This window comes from Balaenoptera physalus, assembly GCF_965194825.1.
Source record: "Balaenoptera physalus genome assembly, chromosome: 1".
NCBI lineage: Eukaryota > Metazoa > Chordata > Mammalia > Artiodactyla > Balaenopteridae > Balaenoptera > Balaenoptera physalus.
In genome coordinates, this window is record NC_138882.1 from 188,219,945 (window position 1) to 188,242,848 (window position 22,904).

The 22,904-nt window shown below is 61.6% G+C and overlaps 1 protein-coding gene across 25 annotated transcripts in view; it reads left to right on the top strand.

Moving 5' to 3' along the window:
• CASZ1 (castor zinc finger 1) overlaps positions 1 to 18,381 on the top strand; it is a 156,556-nt gene extending 138,175 nt beyond the window's left edge. For 22 of the 25 annotated variants that reach the window (XM_082416743.1, XM_082416736.1, XM_082416744.1 and 19 more), the window contains 13 exons: positions 387 to 559; positions 816 to 1,663; positions 4,126 to 4,261; positions 4,500 to 4,563; positions 5,879 to 6,033; positions 6,176 to 6,298; positions 7,246 to 7,584; positions 9,091 to 9,289; positions 10,074 to 10,245; positions 12,067 to 12,218; positions 12,389 to 12,530; positions 13,167 to 13,463; positions 15,285 to 18,381. In XM_082416743.1, coding sequence (XP_082272869.1) covers positions 387 to 559; positions 816 to 1,663; positions 4,126 to 4,261; positions 4,500 to 4,563; positions 5,879 to 6,033; positions 6,176 to 6,298; positions 7,246 to 7,584; positions 9,091 to 9,289; positions 10,074 to 10,245; positions 12,067 to 12,218; positions 12,389 to 12,530; positions 13,167 to 13,463; positions 15,285 to 16,393 — 3,909 coding nt within the window. In that variant the 3' untranslated portion in view covers positions 16,394 to 18,381. Of the gene's footprint in view, positions 1 to 386; positions 560 to 815; positions 1,664 to 4,125; positions 4,262 to 4,499; positions 4,564 to 5,878; positions 6,034 to 6,175; positions 6,299 to 7,245; positions 8,170 to 9,090; positions 9,290 to 10,073; positions 10,246 to 12,066; positions 12,219 to 12,388; positions 12,531 to 13,166; positions 13,464 to 15,284 lie in introns of those variants that run through there. The other 3 variants (XM_082416732.1, XM_082416738.1, XM_082416742.1) reach the window with 3 other exon arrangements.
• Positions 18,382 to 22,904: the final 4,523 nt, after the last annotated feature.

Here is a 22,904-nt window from a genome sequence, read left to right on the forward strand (position 1 = left end):
GAAGGCCCTGTGCCAGAAACTGTTTGCCAAACAAGTCCCCGGCCTACAGGTGACCGCCAGGCCCCAGGGTCCAGCCCTGCTCACCCCCGGGGGCTTTAGAGGTAGAGCCACAGACTGGGGACCCCCAAGCCACCTCCTGCAGGATGGGACTCCCACGCCTGTGTGGGGACGTATCCAGGGCTCTCTGAGGACGGCCCACGCCCAGCACGGGCCAGGCCCTGGGGGCCTGAGGGGTCGTCCTACCTTAACCTCGGTGCCCCGAGTTGGACGTTTACAGGTGCAGAAGCTCCCCCGAGCAGGCTCAGCTGCACCCAGCAGCACAGCCGCTCTGACCTCGCCGTGGTGCCTGGCCTCGGTTCCCCTGACTGCCACTCTGGCCCCTGCAGGTGGGCTGTAACAAGGTGTACACGAGCACGTCGGACGTGATGACCCACGAGAACTTCCATAAGAAGAACACCCAGCTCATCAACGACGGCTTCCAGCGCTTCCGAGCCACCGAGGACTGCGGCACGGCCGACTGCCAGTTCTACGGGCAGAAGACCACGCACTTCCACTGCAGGTGAGCGGGAGGCAGCCGGGGAGGCCTCCTGGCCTGGGGAGGGACGGCAGGCAGGGCCCCAGGCCGTGGGTGGCTCGGGGCCCCACCTCCTCAGGGGAGTAGGAACAGCAGCAGAGGGCTGCTCAGAGGCCCCGCCTTAGTTTCTGGCCTGGTCTTCCATCCAGAGGCCCATCCCTCCCAGGGCCACCGTGGGAGCAGGGCAGGGCCTCCCCCTGGCCCTGTGAGGCCCCATGACAGCCTCCCGATGTCCTGCCAGGCGCCCCGGCTGCACATTCACCTTTAAGAACAAGTGTGACATCGAGAAGCACAAGAGCTACCACATCAAGGACGACGCCTACGCCAAGGATGGCTTCAAGAAGTTCTACAAGTACGAGGAGTGCAAGTACGAGGGCTGTGTGTACAGCAAGGCCACCAACCACTTCCACTGCATCCGCGCCGGCTGCGGCTTCACCTTCACCTCCACCAGCCAGATGACCTCCCACAAGCGCAAGCACGAGCGCCGGCACATCCGCGCCTCGGGCTCGGGCATGCTGGGGCTGCCGCCCTCGCTGCTGGGCGCCAAGGACACGGAGCACGAGGAGTCCAGCAACGACGACCTGGTTGACTTCTCTGCCCTGAGCAGCAAGAACTCCAGCCTCAGCGCCTCCCCCACCAGCCAGCAATCCTCCGCCTCCCTGGTCACCGCCACTGCCACCTCCGAGGCTGGGCCCAGTGCCACCAAGCCTCCCAACAGCAAGATCTCGGGGCTGCTGGCCCAGGGCCTGCCTGGATCCATCCCCCTGGCGCTGGCCCTCTCCAACTCGGGCCTGCCCAGCGCCGCGCCCTACTTCCCCATCCTTCCGGGCCGGGGCAACACCTCCCTGCCTGTGGGTGCCCCCGGCCTCATGGGTACCATGTCATCAGGGACAGCAGCCTCAGTAACCCCCGACACGCCCGCCCTGGCTGCCTCGGGAGCTGGCGACTCGGCCGCAGCGGCAGCTGCCTCTGTCCCGGTGCCCCCTGCCTCCATCATGGAGAGGATCTCTGCGAGCAAGGGCCTCATCTCGCCCATGATGGCCAGGCTGGCTGCGGCCGCCCTCAAGCCCTCTGCCACCTTTGACCCAGGTGAGCAGGCTGGGCCCTGCCTGGGAAGCGAGCACCTCTCCAACCCCAGGAGCTCTCTGGCCTCGGTGCAGAGCCGAGCAGCGGGTGTTTGGCAGAAGTGTCTTCTGTTCCCTGCCCCCCGAGACCCCTGCCCCCTTCTTTGCCTGGTCTCTGCCTCCATCCTCTTTATTTCCTATTCGGGGCCCCTCTTTCTGGCCCACCCACCCCAGGCAACTCTTGTTTCTGTTTTTTTCAATCTGTGAAGGGGAAGCAGTAATCCCGGCCTCACGGGGTACCTGTGCATCCCGGGGCAACCGCTAGCTCCCCCCGACCCTGCCGTGTCGCCCTGGGCTAGTAGGGGCTCCCAGCCCCTAGTGGGAGCAGTCCCAGAGCCCCAGGTTTCCCTGGGACCTCTTCCAGGTGACTGGGAGGGCGTGTGAGTCCAGCCGAGTGGCAGGGTGGCCGCAGTACAGGGATGCTCAGGGGATTCGTGCCTGGACAGCCCGTCAAGGCCAAGGATGCCCTCCCAGGGTCTCCCTGTCCATCAGCGCTTTCCAGTCGCACTTCCTGTGGTAGTGGAAACGTTCTGTTCCACACTGTCCAATATGGTAGCCACTGGTCACATGGCTGTTGAGTGCTTGAAATTGGCTAGCGTGACCCAGGACCTGGATTTCAACTGGAATTTCTTTCACTTGAGCCAGACCCGGCCACTGGCTGCCATGTCGGAGTCGCCAGGTCACATCTGTGTCCTTCCTCTGGCTCATCGTGGAGAGAGGTTCTCCTTTCTCCCAAGTTTTCTGCTCTTGAGAACATTTTTTACTCTTTTTCTCTGGATTTTTTTTGGCTTTTCTGTTTCCCTCACTCCTCTCCCTCTGTTCTCCCCCATCCGGGTAATTAGCATTAGTCAAATTCTTAAGAAGAGTTTGGCTCAAATCTGGGATGTGGCTCACTTCCTTCCTTCCTTCCTTCCTTCCTTCCTTCCTTCCTTCCTTCCTTCATTCCTTCCTTCATTCATTCACTTATCAACCACTGGTGCTCACTGAGGGCAGCTTGCTGGCAGGCCAGGCACCAAGCCAGTGCTGGGGACACGGCAGGGAAGAAGAGAGACAAACACTCCTGCCTTGTGGAGCTGATGGAACAGTGTGGGGCATAGTCTGTCCCCAAGTATACCCACTGGGAGGTGGCCAAGTCGAGACTTGGACCTCAACAGCTGGCTTCTGAGCCCGGGCACCCTGCTCCTCTGTGAGACTGTCTCGAGACCCGCCAAGACTGAGGGTCCCCGCAGCCCACCCAGGGCTCTGCGCAGTGCCCCCAGAGAGACCAGTGCTTGGCAGGAGGGTCAGAGCCCTGTTTCCCTAGGTACCCTGGGCAAGTGGCTTTGGGGAGCTCCTGGAATGTGGACTCTGAATTCTGAAAACTGAATATCATGTTCCCAGTGGGACGCTCCTATCAGCTGTGACACACCTTCCACTCCAAGTGTGGGTGTCAGGCCTGACTGCCAGGGGCCGCGCGCCTCCGGCGAGGTGCCTGCAGGCTGGGACCACGCTGGGCTCCGTGGCCAGACTGTCAAGTACTTTCTTTTCTTTAGAAAAAGCTCCTTCCCCGAAAAGAAAGGTCAAGTGAAGGGAAGGGGGCCATTTTCCTTTATTTTTTAATAAAATGCCACTTGCTGTCTGTGAAGCAGCTCTCCGTCAGCTGCAGCGCCTTGGGGCAGATTAATATTTCAGTCACTTGGGGATTGTGGGGAAAGGCTCGGTGGACATGTTCCTGTCAGCAACTTCTTTTGCCCTGTTCTGCTTGGCCTCCCGAATCCTCTGCCCGCTCAGCTCCGGCCTTTCCCCGCCATGCCTACACCCCGCCAGCTTCCCCCACCCACCCCGTCCAGCCCAGCCTGGCCAGGGTGGGCCTCATATCCCTGCCCTGGACAGCTTGACGGGCGAGGTCACATAGTTTGAACCGCTCTGATTGGCTGTCAGCTTCCATAGCCCTGACACAGCAGATGCCCCTCCTGGGCATGCTCAGTGGAAGGCAGGGCTGTCGCCCCGGCAACAGTGGGGACGGGACCTGCGGAGGGGGCGCAGCTCCCAGTCTCGATCTGCCACTTTCCCTCAGCATTAACAGAGTCTTTAATAAAAGCCTAAGCGGCAGCTCCACAAATTGACTGTGACAGTCGGTGGAGAAGAGGAAGGGCCCCCGCCCCCGTCCCAGCCCCCTCCCCATCCTCCCGCCCTTCTCCTCCAGGAGGCCCTGAGCCAGGACAACTTTGACATAATTTTGCAATAATTATCACTTGAAGAATTGCCACACAGGGGGAAGCATCACAAGCGATCATGTCAGTGGGGAGAACCGCTGACCAGCAGCCAGGGCTCCCCAGGGGCCCCAGCCCACCCGGCCCGCTACCCTCACTTCGGGGGGCTCCGGTTTGTGCCCATATGAAGCCCTCAGTCCCTCTAACACCATCTTCCCTCCCCCCTCCCCCATAGGAAATGGGCAGCAGGCCACCCCTGCCAGGTTCCCCCCAGCCCCGGTGAAGCAGGAGCCCGGTGAGAGTGCTGGCGCCCCAGGTCCCCACGAGGCCTCCCAGGACCGCAGTTTAGACCTGACTCTGAAGGAGCCCAGGTGAGGCGAGGCCCAGGCCTCCCAGCTCTGCCCCTCTGCAGGAGGCTCTGGGGACAGCACCCTCAGAGCCAGACTCCATGGGGCCAGGGGCCAACCCCTCCTGACAAGGGGTCATCCTCCTGCCCAGGCAGATGTAGCAGGCGGGGCCAGAGCCCCAGGGGCCAGCTGGGAGGGGTGAGTCTCTGGGCCCGGTCCCACGTACTGTCTGAGCTAAAGCCCCTTGGTTTGTGTGTTCCAGTAATGAATCAAATGGCCACGCAGTCCCGGCAAATTCATCTCTTTTATCCTCGCTTATGAATAAGGTAAGAGCCATCCATCACACGCCTCCCATTCCCCCACCCAGAGAAATTAAAGCTGTGCTGGGGGGGGTGGGGGGGATGTGTTTGTTTTTTAATGTTTTGCCTCTAATAAGATGAGTTTGTACCATTTAAATTTTGAGGCCATTTTTCATCGGATATAATTTCAGAGCCACTGCTTACAAATTAATTTAATGAACTGGCTGAAGAAATATATTCCAGCCTCTGACACCCTTTTTTTCCCTTCACATGGAGGGCTCCAAAAGCTTTTCCGGAGCCCTCTAACTTCTTTCACTCTTGGTTATTAATTTTATTAATTTTATATATTTTTTTGTTTGTTTATAAAGGTGGAGGGGGAGACCAAAGTGGGAGCAAAGCATCAATTTCCACTTTTTGGGTTGAGTAATGGTCTCGGACGCCTTCAGCAGAGGTCGCTCCAGAATATTTATTTTAAATAATGCAGGGTCTTTGTAAATTATACACCATCGCAAATATATTTTCCCCCTTCACGTGATAAATTTGACTACAGCAAGATTAATTAGGTTACCGTACACAAGTGACTATTGAGGAGGGAGCTGGGCCCGGGCCGGACCTCACGGAGTGGGGTTCCTGCTGGGCCCATGGCCTCCCACTGGCTTCTGCCCCCCGTCGGTGCGCATGCCCTCTGCCTTCCACCCTTCCCTGCTCGCTCTCTTGCTCCTCTTTTCCGTTCTTGGGTCACTGCTCCCTGCACCCCCTTGTTCCCTCCTGTCGGAGACCCACACCCCACGTGGGTCGAGACTTTCCGCGGACTCCCCCGCCCCCTCCTCTGCCAGCAGCAGCGAACCTGCCTTGGTCTCACCCCACGAGCCTCCTTCCCTCCCTCTCTGCTCCTCCTTTGTGTGCCTTCTCTTGTTCTCAAGGAATTCGTGCGTGTTCCCCCCATGCCTCCTCCTCCTGCACTTCTTTTGAAAACCTGGCAGGAGAATAACCAGGGAGCCGCTTAGTCTGGGGAAAGCTGGGCTGGAGTGTGTGCCCTGAGTCTCGGCCTCAGATTGAGTGATGGCTCCTAGCAGCATGGGGTTTGTGTGGCAGAGCCCCGGCAGCTCCACGGGGCCGGGGCAGCGCCGCAGGCCGCCCGCGGCAGCGTCCACTCAGTGAGGGCTCTTCCGTAGCCAGAGCCGTGTGGGGTCGGGCCTCCTCTCCTCCCGGCTGCCAGCACCGCGATGCTCTGGTCAGTTTGGAGAGGCCCGAGTGGCCCAGAGCTGCCACTCCTCCCAGGGCAGTCGGGTCAGGTGTCCTGAGGTCCCCAGCCTGAAGCACGGGCCTGTCCTCCTCGCAGATGTCTCAGGGCAATCCCAACCTCGGCAGCCTGTTGAACATCAAGACAGAAGCGGAGGGGAGCCCCGCCGGGGAGTCCTCGCCCTTCCTGGGCAAGGCCGTGAAGGCGCTGGTTCAGGAGAAGCTGTCAGAGCCCTGGAAGGTCTACCTTCGCAGGTGAGGGGCTTGCCGTGTGAGCAAAGGGGGAGGGAAGGGCCACGCCCACTCGTCCCGGGGGCACGTGTTCCCCCCACGAGGCTGTTCCCCCAGCCTCGCCAGAGCGCCAGGGTCTCCTCTGAGTAGCCGGCCCCTCTGCCAGGTTTGGCACCAAGGACTTCTGCGACGCCCAGTGTGACTTCCTCCACAAGGCCCACTTCCACTGCGTGGTGGAGGAGTGCGGCGCGCTTTTCAGCACCCTGGACGGGGCCATCAAGCACGCCAAGTGAGTGGGGGTCCGGGGGGCCCGTTTAAACCCAGCCCCACTTGTCCCAGCCTGGCTCGGGGCTGGGTGGGCCGGGGTGGGGCTGGGGGGTGCACAGGCCTCTAGCAGCCTTCCAAGCAGGACCCGTGTGCGGTTCCCACGAGACCTCAGAAGCTGAGCTGGCTTCTCAGAAGGTGCTGCCTGGCAAAAGGCAGGCTTCCTCATCTCCCACTGGCTCAGCCCCCAGCCGGGTCCTCTGAGCCCACCCAGGCCCCGCCTTGAGTAAGAGCTGCTTCTCCCCGCCGGGCCCATGCGGCCGTCAGCCCTCCCTCCCACAGATGCTCCTGCAGAGGCAGCTGGAGAGACCCAGCTCTGACCCCAGCAGGGACCCTAAGTGAAGGCTTTTCCAAGCCACAGTACTGCACTTGTAGATTCTCTTTGACCTAAAAATAATGAAATTAATTTGTACAATTCGTTGAGCAGCAAGCTCAGCCGCCTACTGTAATTGAACCCAGAACTGGTAAACGTTTACAGCAGATCTTCACCGCTCTCTAAGCCCCGGGTCAGACTCTTCTCACTGCTTAGGCAGCCCCAGCTGCTGGTCTGAGACCCCCCCCTTTAAATGTCGGAGCAGGTTCTGGAAGGACGGGCTTCATGAGCCAGGACCTGCTGTACCCAATCCCTCCCGAGTAGGGAGAGGCTAGGGACAGCACATCAGGAAGGTCACGAGTAGGAAGGTGTAGTTAGGGCAGAGCCAGGAGCCCAAGTTCAAGATCAGAGGACATAGCAGTGTGTTCTCAGTCCTTCCCTCCTGGTGGGAGGCCTCTGGCACCTGGCACTGAAGATGCGGTGGGGACACTGGCCCCCTAGGCTTCTGATGGGGTCATACATAGGCAGGCAGGCAGGCAGGTGTGCCAGGGAAAGGCCCTCTCCTCCCCCACCTGAGACCCCTCTCCTGTCTCTCGTAGCTTCCACTTCCGGACAGAGGGAGGAGCAGTGAAAGGAAATGCGGAGGCTTCCTTCCCGGCCTCGGCTGCTGAGACCAAACCTTCCTTGGCCCCCTCATCCCCTCCAGCGCCTCCCATCACCACGGCCACGGCTTCCTCTCTCGAGGGGCCCACTCCCAGCCTGGCCGCCGTGCCCTCCAGCCCCACCCTGCTCGCCTGGAAGCAGCTGGCTTCCACCATACCCCAGATGCCTCAGATTCCAGCGTCAGTGCCTCACCTGCCCACTTCGCCCTTGGCAACGACTTCTCTAGAAAACGCCAAGCCCCAGGTCAAACCCGGATTCCTCCAGTTCCAGGAGAAGTGAGTCCCTCGATGAGCCGGGAGTCCTGTGTCCCCCGTGTGTCTCGGGAGTAGGCGCTAGTAAGGGCAGCTGAGGAGGCCCTGCTCCTTCCCCTGCAGTAGCCCCTCTGGGACACGGTCACTGGGTGATGTCCTTCTAGCCAAAGTTGCTGCTGCTCAGACCTCACTGCCTGTTCCCGGAGCAGGTGGCCGGGGTGGGGGGAGATGGTGGAGGTAGTGGCCACTGTTCCAGAGAGGCCAGTGGTGGCGCTGCGAGGACCAGCCTGGGTGGGCTGGGAGTGGTGGTCCTCGCCCGGCAAGGCGGGCTGCGTCTCCCTCCGGGTCCCCTTGTTGGTCTCTGTGGCTCACACCCGTGGCTGAGTCTCTGCAGGGCAAGCAAAGTCATAGGTGGGCGGCGAGGGGGCTAGGCCCTCCTCTGGGCGCGCCACCCCCCCACACCTGCACAATGGTCTGAGCTCTCAGGGGTGGAAGGGACCTTCCTCGCTGGATGGTGGTGTCTCCCTGCGGCGAGAACGGTGACTCTGTATCATGATATGTGCGGCTTCCTGTTCTCAATAAAAGTAATAAATTGGACGTGAACACACACCGCCTGAGTGGCAGCTGTCCTCCCTCTCTGAGCACCTGGGGCTGGGCCCACGGCGTGGAAGGGGACCTGTGCTCCTCTCTCTCCCTTTCCCAGCTTCCCTTCCTCTGTTCGCCTCCCCAAAGTGGCAGCCCGCTCAGCATCCTGGCCTTGGTCGGAGTTCCCACCCCAGGTCCAGTGTGGATGTCGGGGGCGGCCGTGTTGTCGGCCAGGGCAGAAGCCGGTGCAGCCCCTCCGCACCTGCCTGGAGCCTGGAAGGCAGAGCTCTGGAGCCGGGGCTGCTGCTCGGGGCAGGCCAGCCATGGGGGCTCACCCAGCACCCCTCCCCACCCCCAGCCGCCCCACCACTCAGCTGGCTTGTGAGGTTCTCTGAGTGGGTGGCAGCCCCGAGCCCCGAGCTGACCCTGGAAGCCCCAGCAGCTGAGCCTCAGCAGGACCTGACGCCAGGCACACGTTCCCACTGGCCAAGGCCTCGTGGTGGCAAAGCCTCCTGGTAGGGCTGCCCACCCATCTGCACCCGGTCAATCGGCCACAGCCAGGGCACTGCCCATGCCACATCAGCCAGGCCCGGCAGCACCATCGCTCATTTTCATATCCACGAAGTGATTGCGGCCATCCTTATCTGTAATCCTGGGGTGTGGCCACGGAAACTACGTGTCCCAGCATGCAGTGCTCTGGGCAGCCTGCATACCGCAGTCCCTTCGGCGCCATCAGAGCTCTAAAAAGAAGGCAAGACTGCATGCTGGGATCTGTAGTCTCTGGCCGAATGGGCCTGTTGAGCAGGAGGGCAGCCCAGGGGCCATTCCTCTTGATTACACCACAGGGGAGTGGGGAGCGGAACCCCAACATGAGCAAACGTCAGGACACCGGCGGGGAGGGCGCCGGGAATGCCAATGACCTTCTGGGCCGTGGTTTCATTCCAGCGATCCTTGCCTCGCAACGGACTGCAAGTACGCCAACAAGTTCCACTTCCACTGTCTCTTTGGGAACTGCAAGTACGTCTGCAAAACCTCCGGCAAGGCCGAGTCCCACTGCCTGGACCACATCAATCCCAACAACAACCTGGTGAACGTGCGAGACCAGTTTGCGTACTACTCCCTGCAGTGCCTCTGTCCCAACCAGGTCAGCAACGTGCGGGCAGGGTGGGGCCTGGGGTGGGGGCAGCGAGGCGCAGGGCTCCGGGCCAGCTCCTCCTGGCCGAGGCTCCGTGTCTCACACCCTTTTGTAAGTGGCCTCCTCCAGAGTCTGGGAAGGACACCGTCTGCCCCTAGGTCCCTGGAGACCCCTGGGCAGGAGTTCAGCTTGGTGCTCAGTTGGCGAGGTCATTTCATCCTAACCCTCAGTGATGACTGTATGCTGGGCAGCCACCGTGCACTTGGCATCCTTCTGCGCGTCCTGGAACAGCTATGCTCCCTTTCCCCAGAGGCCTAGGATTTTAAAATAGGCCCATTAGACAGATAAAGAGATTGAACTGTCCATGCCCCAGACAGGAAGGGCAGGTCAGATTCATTATAAAGGCTACTCCCGAGACTTGTAGGGGCTGCCTGGCAGAGTGCATTGGGAAGCAGTCTGAGCCTCCATCTGGGCACACGGAGAAGAGTGCTAGGATAGATTAGTGACGTCTGCCTAGGTCTGGGCACACAGACAAGAGTGCTCAGGTAGATTAGTGATGTCTGCGCTGGGTGTGGGTTTAGAAAGAGATGGAAACAATACCAGGTGGGATGTTTTAATCAAATGACAGAAGGGACTTACTGCTTTTTAACACGTGAAAGGTCTTTACACAGTTGTGTTTGCTGATTCTGAGCGTGGAAGGACGCACGCCTGCCACAGCCCTCTAGAGGCCTGGAGCAGGTGGGAGCTTAACGGAAGTCGCCTGCCTGGCCCTGACTCCTGTCCCTCCCTGCAGCACTGCGAGTTCCGGATGCGCGGGCACTACCACTGTCTCAGGACTGGCTGCTACTTTGTGACCAACATCACCACCAAGCTGCCGTGGCACATAAAGAAGCATGAGAAAGCTGAGCGGCGGGCAGCCAACGGATTCAAGTACTTCACCAAGCGTGAGGAGTGCGGCAGGCTAGGTACCGAAGGCCAGGGCTGGGGGTAGGGAACTACAGCAGGTGGCAGGGCTGCGGCTCTGGCGCCTGAGGCCCTGGGACCCACTTCTTGTCCCCGCACATCAGGCTCCATGTTTTGTTTTTTGAAAATGTCACGATATCACAGGCCAGGCATTGTCAAACCAGGAGAACAGTCAAAACCCTAAGAGCCTAGGAAAAGGGGTGAGGGTGACTCCCAGCACTGCACCCACCCCAGTGAAAATGCCCGGAGCCTCGTCTCTGGCACCCAGGGCTGGTTCTTTTTCCTTTTCTTTTCAAGAGAGCCTTGCAGGCAAGTCTTAGGAGCGCCTGAAGTTACTAGGGTTTTATCCCAAATGGACCGTGGTGTGTTCATTTGTTCATTCATTCACTCAGCAGACGTTTATAGAGGAGCAGCTGTGTGCCAGGCTCTGTGCTGTTGCAGGAGGTGAGGGGTGGGTAGAAGTGGCAGCTACGGTCTTTTTTGAGCGTCCACTGTGGCCGGCACTGTGCTTGGTGCTGGGGATCTGGTGGGAGAAGCACGTACATTGTGGGCTCAGCACACAGCATCTGTGACCTGGGGTGACCTGGAAGGAGGTGGCCACGGGGCAAGGAAGTGGCCTTGAGCTCAGGGGCAGTTGCCTCGGAGTTAACTCTGCTGCTGAGAGCTGAGCCCTTGGCAGGGAAGCTGCCCCCCAGCCCTGGAACAAGGCCTCCCCGAGGAGCTCGCTGGCCCCAGCTTGCCCTGGGGATGCTGTGGGGAGGGGGCTCCAGGACCAGCAGAGAGAGGGCAGAGCCCATCCTCCCGCCTCAGGATGGAGCCACGCGTTCACGGGCCTGCAGATGTGGGGCAGGAGTCTGCCCATGAGGAGACCGGAAGCTGGAAGGCAGGTGGGAGGCAGGCAGGCCGGGTGCAGACACCTGGGCTGCATGCAAGGCCTGCTGTGATTCAGGTGGTCATGGCAGCAGGGTCCAGGGGGAGAAGAGGTGGGGCCGCTGCCTGCAGCCGACGGCCATTGCATAGGGGGAGGATGAGGCAGTCAAAAGTCAACTGCCAGAAAAGAACGGGAACAAACCTTTCCTTCAAGAATTAATTCAGAAATCATTAATGGCCTGAGAGAGGGCTGGTAATCACGGCAACAGATGTCAACCCTCGGTGGCCTGTGCTGTCCCTGGGCTCAGTTTACAGGTGTCAGGGTATTCCGCAGTTGCCGTTATTTACTCAGTTTGGGTGTTTTGGGTGGTAGCTGGGGCCAAACAAAGCTGGGGGATGATATAAGACACCTGGCCGGCTCAGGTGCCATGGCAACGGGCAGGCCTTCACCTGCCCTCTGCTGATACCGTTTCAGTCCGACTCACTCTATTTGTTCTCCGCCCAGAGCAAAGCCGAGGTGGGGCGGGGCAGGGCAGAGGGCCAGCCGGCTCGCAGCCATCTTGACAGGTCTGGGGGCAGGCAGCGCCTGGGCTCCCCAGAGGAGATGTGGGGACAGGTGGCTTGCTGGGAGGTGGCTGACCTAGTGGACAGGTCATTAGGGTCCCCTGCCCGGGGGCCTGGGCCCAGCCTGCTGTTGTCCCGTGCGTGCAGGCTGGAGGCGAGAGCCAGGCTTTGGACAGCCAGTGGGCCTGGGACTTTCTGGGGTTGGGGTGAGAGGGTGCTAGAAGCCCTCCTCACGGGAACACCACCACAGGGGACGCGCCCTTTCCCCAGAAGCCATTTGCCTGGTTGGCCACGTAGGCCCGTGCCCAGAACAGTGCCCGACACGCAGGGGGTGCCGTGAGCGCTGGCCGGCGGCGGAGGCTCACGGCCGAGTGGGGCTGTGTCCACAGGCTGCAAGTACAACCAGGTGAACAGCCACTTCCACTGCATCCGGGAGGGCTGCCAGTTCTCCTTCCTCCTCAAGCACCAGATGACCTCCCACGCCCGGAAGCACATGAGGAGGATGCTGGGGAAGAACTTCGATCGCGTGCCCTCCTCCCAGGTGAGCCCGGCGGGCAGGCTGCCGCTCCCCGACCCGGGGTGGCAAGAGGCCATCACTCGTGTCCCGCTCTTGCTTCCGGGTGGTGGGCCAGGCCGCCCAAAGCGACAGCCTGCCCCTGTGGGCAGCACAGCCCCCAGCCCAGCTTCCTCAGGGCCCCCGCTTCCTTTCAGGGCCCCCCGAGCTTGATGGACACCGAGACGGACGAGTACATGGATTACACTGGCTGCAGCCCGGGCGCCATGTCCTCTGAGTCCTCCACCATGGACCGAAGCTGCTCCAGCACCCCTGTGGGCAACGAGAGCACCGCAGCAGGTGAGCGGGCGGCCAGGAAGGGACAGCGGGGGCCCGGGAGCGCCCAGCCTGGGACAGGCCCCTCCTTCCGAGGCCCAGCAATGCTGGGTCTGGCTTAGGACAGGAGGTTCACGTTCAAGTGGCCTCAAAGGAGGACGGGCCAGGCCGTGGCAGAGCTGGCTGGTCTGGGGGACGTGGGTCCCCGCCTGCTGCCACCCTGCCCATCTCCCCAGCACTCTGCCCTCGGCTTCCGTTTCCAGGAAAGAACCCGGGTTTGAGCTGTGAGCTACAGAATAAAGCAGCACAGCCCCCAGCCAGAGGGGCAGGTGGGCCCCGCCCAGCCCCGGGCCCTCTTCTGGCCCCTCTGCCGTTGTCCCCAGCACGGTCCCTGGGCCCCAGAGTGGGGTCCTCCGCAGGCTGGGCTCTGCCGCAGGCCCTCCCCAGCCCGCCGTGGCCTCTCCCTGCACCGCCTCTCCCTCCCATTCGCTCTCCTCTGCCACCTCCTCCCCTCTCTTCTTCGTGGCGTCTGTCTGCTCCTCCTCTGTCCACGTATTTTCATATCATACTTGCTTCTGCCATTGGGTTTCTCATTTTGGTTCTTTTTTGTTTGTTCTTTGTTTTGGTTTTTTTTTTTCTGCTTTTCTCCACCCTCTCCAGGCTGCCCGGCTCCTCCTCCTCCTCCTCCTCCTCCTGCCGCCGCTGGTGACGAGGCTGCCCGCGTGGCTCCGCAGCCCCCACTGACCCCATCCTTCTCTCCGGCCGTGCTCCGGGCGCCCCTCCCCTCCCTCCCATGCCTCTTTTCTCCACCCTGTCTCTCATACTCTCTGCTCAGTGCTACTCTCGGAGCCACCCGGGGCCTGGCCCACCCCATCAGCAGCCCGCCCAGCTTCCCGCCCGTCACTGCCACTCCAACTCCAGTAAAAAGTGACGCCCCCCTAGTTCAGGACGCCGCAGGTAACTCACACATGCCTTCTCCACCGCTGTCTGTCACCCTGGCCGAGCCTCGAGGCCACGGTCCAGGATCTGACCCTTTTCTGTGGCCTGCTGGGTCAAGGACACGGCCACTCTGCACCCCTCACAGCGCAGCACCCGCCAAGACCAGAGAGCCTGGTCCCTGTCCCGAGGACAGTGCCTCTCGGCTCCTGCCCAGCACTGGGCAGGCCAGAACATCACTGCCAGGGCTCCCTGGGGTTCACCCCAGCTCAGCAACTGGCCAGAACCCCACGATGGCCGTGCCCGCCCCACCCCCCTAACCCTGCGGCAAGGCAGAGCCTGTCCTCCTGCTCTGAGGACGTCACCCGGGGCCCAGCACGAGAGAGGGGCAGAGATGTTCTTGGGAAAGCTGCTAGTGCCTGGGACCCGCCCAGGTTTGCAGGATCCTGACACCAGCCTGAGCCCCCAGCCCCGGAGCCAAGCAGGAAGAGGCCCAGGCCGCGGGCAGTGCTCCACGGCAGAGGTGCCTCCCAGCCCCACCCTGTACCTGCCACCTGGCAGGCACGGGACCTGCCCTCCCCTGCCCTTTGGTGCCATCACCACCTTGGCTCTGCCTCTTCCTCCATGCATTCTTACCTCACGTTCTGCCCGACTGCCAGGCACTGGGCCAGCCCAGGGGAATGGCAGGGAGCAAGGCAGGGGGTTCCTCCTCAGGGAATTCAGCCCCTGTTCTGTCGCTGGCATAACCAGCCAGAGCCCTGTGACCTCCGACCCAAAGCAGCCACTCCTCACCCACCCGGATCCCCAGGCCCCAGACCCTTCCTTGCCCCCTGCTGGCTACCCCAGCCCCTCACAGTCCTTGTTCTCTCCACCTGCTGAGGCGGGGACTGGGTCTGTTCCCCAGATGGAAGGGGCTGGTGCCTGGGCTGAGCCTTCTCAGCAGGTTCTGGGAGGGCCGGGAGGGTCAGCGTGTGGGAGAAGCCCGGAGGGTGCCCACCCCGCATTCTGGGGAGGGCTAGGCCTGGGGCGTGGAGCAGGGAGTCCCGGGACGGCCACCCCTTCCCCGGCTGCCTGTGCAGAAAAGGAGTAACGGGAAGCACAACCACGCAGTGGATTAAGCGGCCCCGGCAACGGGGCATCCTAAGCCCAGGGAAGCAGTTGGGACCAGGAGGGGGAGGGCACAGATGGAGCCCATCGCGGGCCGAGCCCCGGCTCCAGTCCTGGCCCTGCAGCAGAGCTGCCCTCTCCCAGTCCACTGGGGGCGGGACACCCCAAGACCTGAAAGAACCCTCTGGTACCTAGGAGAAGGTGTGCCTCGGGGCGGGGAGTTACAGCCCCAAACAGCCCCAGGGCGCTCTGCATCCCGGTTGCGAGTAGGCTGGTCCCAGGCGCAGACAGGCCGGCAGCCCGGGAAACTGGTTAGCCGGCGGGGAGCAGGAGCCGGCCTGTCCCTCATTAGAGGTGGGTGCGTGATGGCGTCCTGGCCCCCGTCCAACTTGGGTAATTACACTCTGCCGACCTAGATTCCCCCTTCAGCTTCAATTAGCGCCAGGACGTGTCCTCACTTCCCACCCACATCCCCCAGAGCTGCTTGCTCCGCCACCCACCAGGGCGGGCCGGTGCGGTCAGCCTGCAGATGCGGATGACGAAGGGGGAAGCCTGGGGCTCCCCAGCTATCCTGGGGGGGGAGGGGTGGTCTTGGGAGAGGCCCCCAGAGCGACGGGAAGCGGAGCTGTCCCCGAGGGCAGCCCCCCCGCCCACCGCGCCGAGATCGGGGACATCGCGTGGGTGTAATCCTGGGTAGGGTGCGCACGTGGGCGCTGACCAAGCCCCCCTCCCCAGGGAACACCATCTCCATGCCGACAGCCTCCGGGGCCAAAAAGCGCTTCTGGATCATTGAGGACATGTCACCGTTTGGCAAGCGGCGCAAGACGGCCTCCTCGCGCAAGATGCTGGACGAGGGCATGATGCTGGAGGGCTTCCGGCGCTTCGACCTCTACGAGGACTGCAAGGACGCGGCCTGCCAGTTCTCGCTCAAGGTCACCCACTACCACTGCACGCGCGAGAACTGCGGCTACAAGTTCTGCGGGCGCACGCACATGTACAAGCACGCGCAGCACCACGACCGCGTGGACAACCTCGTGCTGGACGACTTCAAGCGCTTCAAGGCCTCGCTCAGCTGCCACTTCGCCGACTGCCCTTTCTCGGGCACCAGCACGCACTTCCACTGCCTGCGCTGCCGCTTCCGCTGCACCGACAGCACCAAGGTCACGGCGCACCGCAAGCACCACGGCAAGCAGGACGTGATCAGCGCGGCGGGCTTCTGCCAGTTCAGCTCGAGCGCCGACTGCGCCGTGCCCGACTGCAAGTACAAGCTCAAGTGCTCGCACTTCCACTGCACCTACCCCGGCTGCCGCCACACGGTCGTGGGCATGTCGCAGATGGACTCGCACAAGCGCAAGCACGAGAAGCAGGAGCGCGGCGAGCCGCCCGCCGCCGCCTCCCCCGGCGCCGAGGGCCCCGCGCCCGGCCCGGCCGCCAGCCTGGACGGCGCGCCCCCGCCCGGCGCCGAGCCCGCCGCGGCCCTGCTCTTCCTGCCCGGCCCGGGGCGGGGGCCGGACGACGCGGGCGACCCCCGCCCGCCCGAGGCCCCCGGGCCCCGCGCCGGCCCCGCCGCGCCCGGCCCCGCGGCCGGCGAGTCGTCGCAGGAGGACGACGAGGAGGAGCTGGAGCTGAACGAGGAGGAGGCGGACGACGACGAGGACGACGACGACGAGGACGATGAGGACGACGACGAGGACGACGACGACGACGAGGACCTGCGCACCGACTCGGAGGAGTCGCTCTCCGAGGCGGCGGCGGCGGGGCCGGGGGCGCGGAGCCTGGAGCTGGCGGCCCTCGGCGCCCCCGCGCCCCCCGGCCCCACGCCTGCCGCCGCCGCCTCCCCGTAGCCGCGGGGCCCGTGGCGCGTGGGGGTCCGGCCGCGCCCGGCGCCCTCGGGATCTTGCCGCTTTATCCTATTGTTATTATTAGTATCAATTTTGTAAGAAACGGTATTTATATGTAAAGCTTCCCTTGTACAGAGCTAGGTGTTCGCCGCGCCCCGGCGTCGGGAGGCGCTCCGGGCCCGGGGCCGCCCCGCCGGTGCTTCCGGACCCCGAGTCCGTCTCAGGACAGAGGCGGGGGGCCTCCCTCTGGTGCTCCGGGGCTGCCCCCCCGCGCCCGCCCGCCCCGCCCGCGCGGCAGCTGGGCGGCCGGAAGGACAGAGGCTGCCCGGGACCCTCCTCAGCCGCAGTTCGGGGATCTTCTTCAGGGAAATAGAAGGTGCTCTTGTCCGGGGTGGGAACGAGGGGCAGGAGGCCCGGAGGGTGAGGAGGGCGGCGACCCCGGGCGGCTGCCCCACGCGCCCTCCCCGCGCCGGACCCCGGGCCCCCCGAGCGCGCCGGTGGGATTCCTCATTGCTCAGGGCTGGGACGGGCACCGGGAGTCGCCGCGACCCCCGCCCCTCACCACCGGAGGCGGGCCGGCACCTGTGGCACCTGGCAGGGCCTCCCATTCGTGCAGCTAAGACCCTCCCTCCCGGCCCTGGGGGAGGGCGGGGCAGGCGGCGTCCGGCGGGCGACACTACAGGGACCGCGGAGGGAACCTCCTGGACTCGGCAGAGCGGGGAGCTCCGGGTCACTCTGCCCCCAGCGCGGGGCCTGGTCGGGGTGTCCGTCCCGAGGGCTGGGGCCTGGGAAGGGGTGCGTCTGCTCGCTGGTGCTGGGCTGCTGGGCCCGCAGGGCGTCTCTGCCACCCAGGTGGTGAGAACAGGAAGGATGCGACTGTTTGGGGCTTTAATAGTCAACATGGAAAAAAATACGAGAAAGTTGTACAGTATTTTTCCTGTAAAGGTTATTATTCTACATAGAACAAAAGAAGAAAAAAAAAAAAAGCAGGCGGGCGGCTAGAGCGCAGACCGCCTCCGGACCAGCCCTGAGGTTGGAGACCCGAGTGCAATTGCTCACGTGGGGTTTTGTTTAGCGTTTAGAGGCCTTACCAGTTTGAGGCTGTCCGTCTTTACACTAGCACTGATGGGAGCTGCGTGATTCCAACTTTTAACTTGAATTTCGTAGAGACAAGAAAAAAGGACTGTTATTACTGATACAAGTTTGTAGTTAATTTAACATTTGAGTTTTTTCTCTATTGGTTATGCGTGTGGCTTTATAGGGCTTTTTCTTCCCAGTTTGTTTTATTATTTTCTTTGGGATACTTCTTTGCTGGTGCAACCCACCCTGATTTGGTTCCTTTTGCAAATCCCAGCCCCCCACCCCTGCCACCCTCCCTCAGCGATGAGGTCACCGAGCCCAGAGCCGGGGCCCACCTGGCAGGTACGTGCCCGGCCAATGGCTCTGAGGGCGACAGGGACGGAGGGCAGGCTGCCCAAGGCCACTCCTGTTCATCTTCACTCCAGGCCGGGCCACCAGCCCTGTCTCAGGTTGGGCCCTGTGACATGGCCACAGGGAGAGCGCGAGGCCCAGCCTGGGGGAGGGGCCGTCTCCCAGAGCCTCCTCCCCAGAGGTCTCCAAGGGGAGCCTGACCAGCTGCAGGGGGCAGTGGTTTACTTTTTTTTTCTTTTCTTTTTTCTTTTTTTTCTTTCTTTCTTTTTTTTTTTTTTTTTTTTTTTTTTGTCCTCTTGGCTGCCCACAGCCAGAAAGCCAGGACCATCTGAACTGGAGAGGGAGCAGGAGGGAGGAGTGGTCAAAAGGAGTGTACCTGATTCAACAGGAAACAAATGGTTTTCTACAACAGCCCCTACCAGAGCCTCCTGAATTCTGTGGGCACCACGTGCTGCTGCTGAGCATTCGCCCAGACTTTGTGCCCGACCACAGAACCGGGGAGTCTGTGGAAGGAGTTTTGTAAAGGAAAAAAAAAAAAATTTTTTTTCAATGTAGCAAAATCAAACAAAAAAAAAAAAAAGAAAAAAGAAAAAAAGAAGATGCCGACAGTGCGAAGTCTAGCCTTTTGTAACCTTCATATTGCACACTAGGACGATAAGCCATTGCTAGCTCATTTTGAATTTTAATGTGTAATTTTTGTTTTATTTTCTTTCCGTGGGGAAAACAATGCTTGATCCACCAATGCTCTTTTTAATGTTTTATAACTATGTATGTGTATATATATAAATATAAAATAATATGTATGCACATATGTGTGTGTATATATCTATATGTATATACATATATAGATATATAGAGATATATAGAGAGGTTTTGAGACGAAAACGCAGAACGTGAAAACCGAACTGAACAGCGTGTGCTCTGATTACTTGAATCTGGTCTCCTCGGCACCTGGTTATTAAGAACTGAATATTTTTCCACTTGAATTTAGTGCTATTAGAAATTTAATATATGTGTTTTATTTATTTGATTTTTTTTTTTTTTTGCATGACTGATGCAAGGTTTGACATTTTCACTCAATAAAAACTGGAAAAAAAATCTATCAAGTTATCTTTTATTTTTAAAGTCAGTCCCGAGCGGCTGGCGGGGACCCAGCTGTGCAGGGTGGCACGGCCACCGTGGCCAGCCGGGCTCCACGTGCCAAGGCAGGGAGGGGAGGAGGGTGTCGGTCACCCTTCAGCCCTGGCAGGGAAGGGGGCAGACCGGGCTCACCCCTGGGAGGGGGCCACGTCCTCCTGGGCTGCCGGGAACAGATGGTGGGGGGCTTGGGCCCCGCCCGGCCTCCCGCCCCAGCCCTGCCTGAAGGCCCCACGGAGGCTCAGGAGATGCCTGGCACAGACGCCTCAGGCCTCCGGCAAGGGCTCCAGAGGCCCCCCAGCCTGGCCGGCTCTCTCCCAGCGCAGCCAGGGCTACTGGGCAGGCGCTTGGCAAGGGTCATCCCTCTGCCTCCTCCCTCGGCTCCTTCCTCCTTCCTGCAGGGACCTGCCCGGGCTGGGAACGGCGCGTACCCGGATCCGATCCGGAGGCTGGCTCGGCTCCTGCCCGGAGCACGCAGGGGCAGAGCCAGCGGGGGCCAATTCCTGGGTCCGTAGCCACCAGCCCCAGGCCTGCCTGAGTTGGCGACCCCGGTGGCACCACGGCTGGGGCTCCCTCAGAAGCATGGGTGGCTAGAGCGCTACGGCCAGGCCCCGTCCAGAGTGCAGGCCGCACATCTGCCCTGACGCTTCTAGATGGTGACCCCCTCCTCAGTAAACCTCCTCATCTGTGCCATCTTGGCAGCCTTGCCCTGAGCTAACCTCCTTCCAGGTGGCCAGGTGGCCCAGGGCCTTGGGGAGGAGATGTGTGTGCCAGGCCCTGCACGCTCCTCCGCCTCGTGGAGAATCTCAGTGGATGTCACATCCCTGCAAGGAGCACACCCCTTTTTCCTGGGGAGGTGCAGTCCCACCAGCGGCGCCCCAGGTGTCACCACCGGGACAGCAGGGGGAGCGAGCGGTGCAGGGGCTACGGGGCCCTGCTCAACGTCATTTCCACCACAAAAGCCTCTTTTCTAACCCAGGCCCCCCCAGCACAGAGGGCCCTTCCCTTTCTTCTTTCCTCCTGGCACGCGGCCCACAGGCTATTTACATAAATACGTTTGTAACAGACGCGAACATATATACTTTTTTCTGTCTCATTAAAATGTTCAAGTTGGAACTCGCCTATTGTTTGTGGATATCTCGATTCTGTTAAATAAAACAGTGACTAATTTATGGGATAAAACACAAGTTCAACAAATTAAAACCATTACTGGAGCTTCCCAGGCCCTCCCGCAGGGCCCGAGGGGAGGCAGGGAGCCAGGCCCAGAGCGCAGCCCGCCGCTGCCGCCGCCGGCTGGGTGGGTGGTGCTAACACAGAGCTCCCTCTGGGCACTGCTGCCGGGCCGGGGAGACCCCCAAGACTGCCCCCTCCCCAGCGGCCCCCAGGCCTTCTGGGGCCGGATGGACCTCAGCGGACCCATGCGTGGTCAACAGGAGGCCCAGCCTAGCTGAGGGCAGGGCCAGCTTCCAGGCTCGGCTCAGGACAAGACGGGGCCCAGGGAAGGGGGCGCTTGGTCTCAGGGCAGCCCTCAGCCGTGCCTCGGGGAGACGCTGGCCCGTGACACGTAAGCAGGCTGCGCACAGGCCAGCCCGTAGCTCTCAGTCCCAGGCACTGCCCACTGAGACCATGTCCCCCGAGCCCACTGTGACCCCAGGAGGGCGGGGCCCGCCCCAGGGGTGCAGAGTGGGCCCAGGCCGCACCGTGCTTGCTCCCTGTGGCTTGTTGGGCTCGGTAGGAATCGCAGTAAAACATGTTTTCATTCCGGAATTTAATTAGCTGTGGTGGTGTGATGCTCCTACACCCCAGCTGGGGCAAATTCAAGAGTTTTGTAACCTCTTGGAAAGAGCCCGAACCCGCGCACAGGCTCGCGCTGAGCTCAGTCACCTGCCCACCTCCCACACACCTGGCCCGGCTTAGGTGCTACCAGCAACTGAGTCACCCAAGGGAGTCGGGCCTCGGCATTCACAGCCCACCTGGACCCACCGCACCAGGGCAGTGCCCTCCGGGTGGCGTGGCCCGCGTGTCCCGTGGCACAGACAGCCTGTCGTTCTGCTCGCCTCCATGAGAGGCGGCCTTGGCTCAGGGCACAGGGGTAGTGGAAGTGCTGCTGCCCCCAGGAAGGCCTCCAGGAAGCAGGGCCCCTCGGACCAGCTGGAGTCCTGGGGACCTTGCCGGGAACGAACAGGGCCAGGCCTGTGCCACCCTCGCCGGGAGGAGCCGCCCCACCCTCTGCGGGGTGGGGGCAGACAGGAAGCGCCTCCCAGGGTGCACAGCCAGCGCAGGGCCAGACCCAGAGGCTTCTCTTCCTGTGAGCCCTGCACCCACGCCACTCGGGGGAGACACCGGGACCTCGGAGAGTCCAAGGCTTCTTCCCCATCAAAGGGCCCCAAGGCCCTGCCCAGAGCCTCCCTGAGGTCCGGCTGCCACACCCTGGATCTACAGGGAACCCTGGAAACATCCTCCCAGAGCTGCCGGGCCGGGACGTGGAGGGCTGGGCACCTGAGTTTCCAAGATGTGTTTTAAAATGTGACCCCTTCACTATAAAGAAGATCCTCCCAGGATCTGTTGGGCAAGGAAAGGCTGCAGGCATCCTCATGAAATGATAATAAAATCTCATCTCCTCTTCCAGAGCAGTATGAGCTTTAAAGTGCTTGATGGAAGTAAACTATTAAGGTTTGTTCACTATTCAGGGAAAAGCACCCGACACGACACGGCTGGAGATTTAAACTCCTCTCTGAGTTCGAGCGCGTGCCTGGAGCCCAGGGCGGGGCTGGGAAGCGGGGGGAGGACGTGCCAGCTCTCGGTGGAGAACGTGGGGGTCACCCACCAGCACCGCGGGCACCCTGGAGGTGTCTGTCCCTGGCGGGGGGTGGCCGATCCCCGGGGTGGGAAACACCTGTGCAGCGTGAAGGAGCAGGGGCCAGGGAGGTGCCCGGACAGGGAGGGGTCAGCCAGGACTGGGTCCACCCTCAGGTGAGCTGGAGCCACGGCAACCTTTGGGGTTTCACTGGCGCCTTCTTGCCTGCTTTGTGTGGAGACTCCGACCCTCTTCTCTGGGTGCCTTGGCAGAAGCAACTTTAAGCAAACAGACGAAGAAACACTAAGGATTAAGTAAAGTCCTGAGAATCAGGTTGTCGGCCAGTCTCCCGCCTGCTCTTCCTCCGCCTTGGGCAGAACCTGTCTGGGTCTGGGGCAGAGGCGGTGTGAGGCGGGGCTGAGGCTGGGGTAGAAGCTGAGCCTGGGGCAGGAAGGGACAGTCTCCAGAGGAGAGGGAGGTCCTGGGCCAGGCCGAGAACCGGCACCTCGCTGTCCTGGCTGAGCACAGGGGGAGGCCAGGAGAGGCGCCTTCTAGAGAAGCCCTCTCCTCCCACCTGGTGTGAGCCCCCCGAGGACACACGCTTTACTTTCAGTGAGAAAAGCAAGTCACACAACACTGAAGAGGAACTTCCCGTTTTTATTAGAGAGAGAGAGAGAGAGAGAGAAAGAGACAGAGAGAGACGACGCGTGCACACCTGTGAACCGAGTGGAGGTGGGAGAGGAATTCTGTATCCTCTAGCCCCTTCAACAGCGATTGGATGTTTTCAACAGCTGATGTGTGCTCCCATGGTATGAAAACAGAGAACATGTACAAACTCAGCATCCCTTTCCCCCGACCCACAACGCTGCCCTTCCCCGCCAGGGTGTCCCAGGACACCGGCTGCCCGGCTCCTGCGGAAGGAGGCCGACCCGGCCAGGCAGCAGCCTCGCCCGCTCCACTCCGGGCGCGTCGCAAAGCGCCGGGGAGCCAGGGCTGCCTGAGGAAGGACCCTGCCCAAGGCAGAGCCCACGAACCTCCCGGGGCCAGCTGGGAGACCTCGGGGGCCAGAGGGCCGTCCTGCAGCCTCTGCGCACTGGGCGAGTTCTTTCTTAAAAGACTCTACAAAAATACTTTGTAATTGAGTTTAAT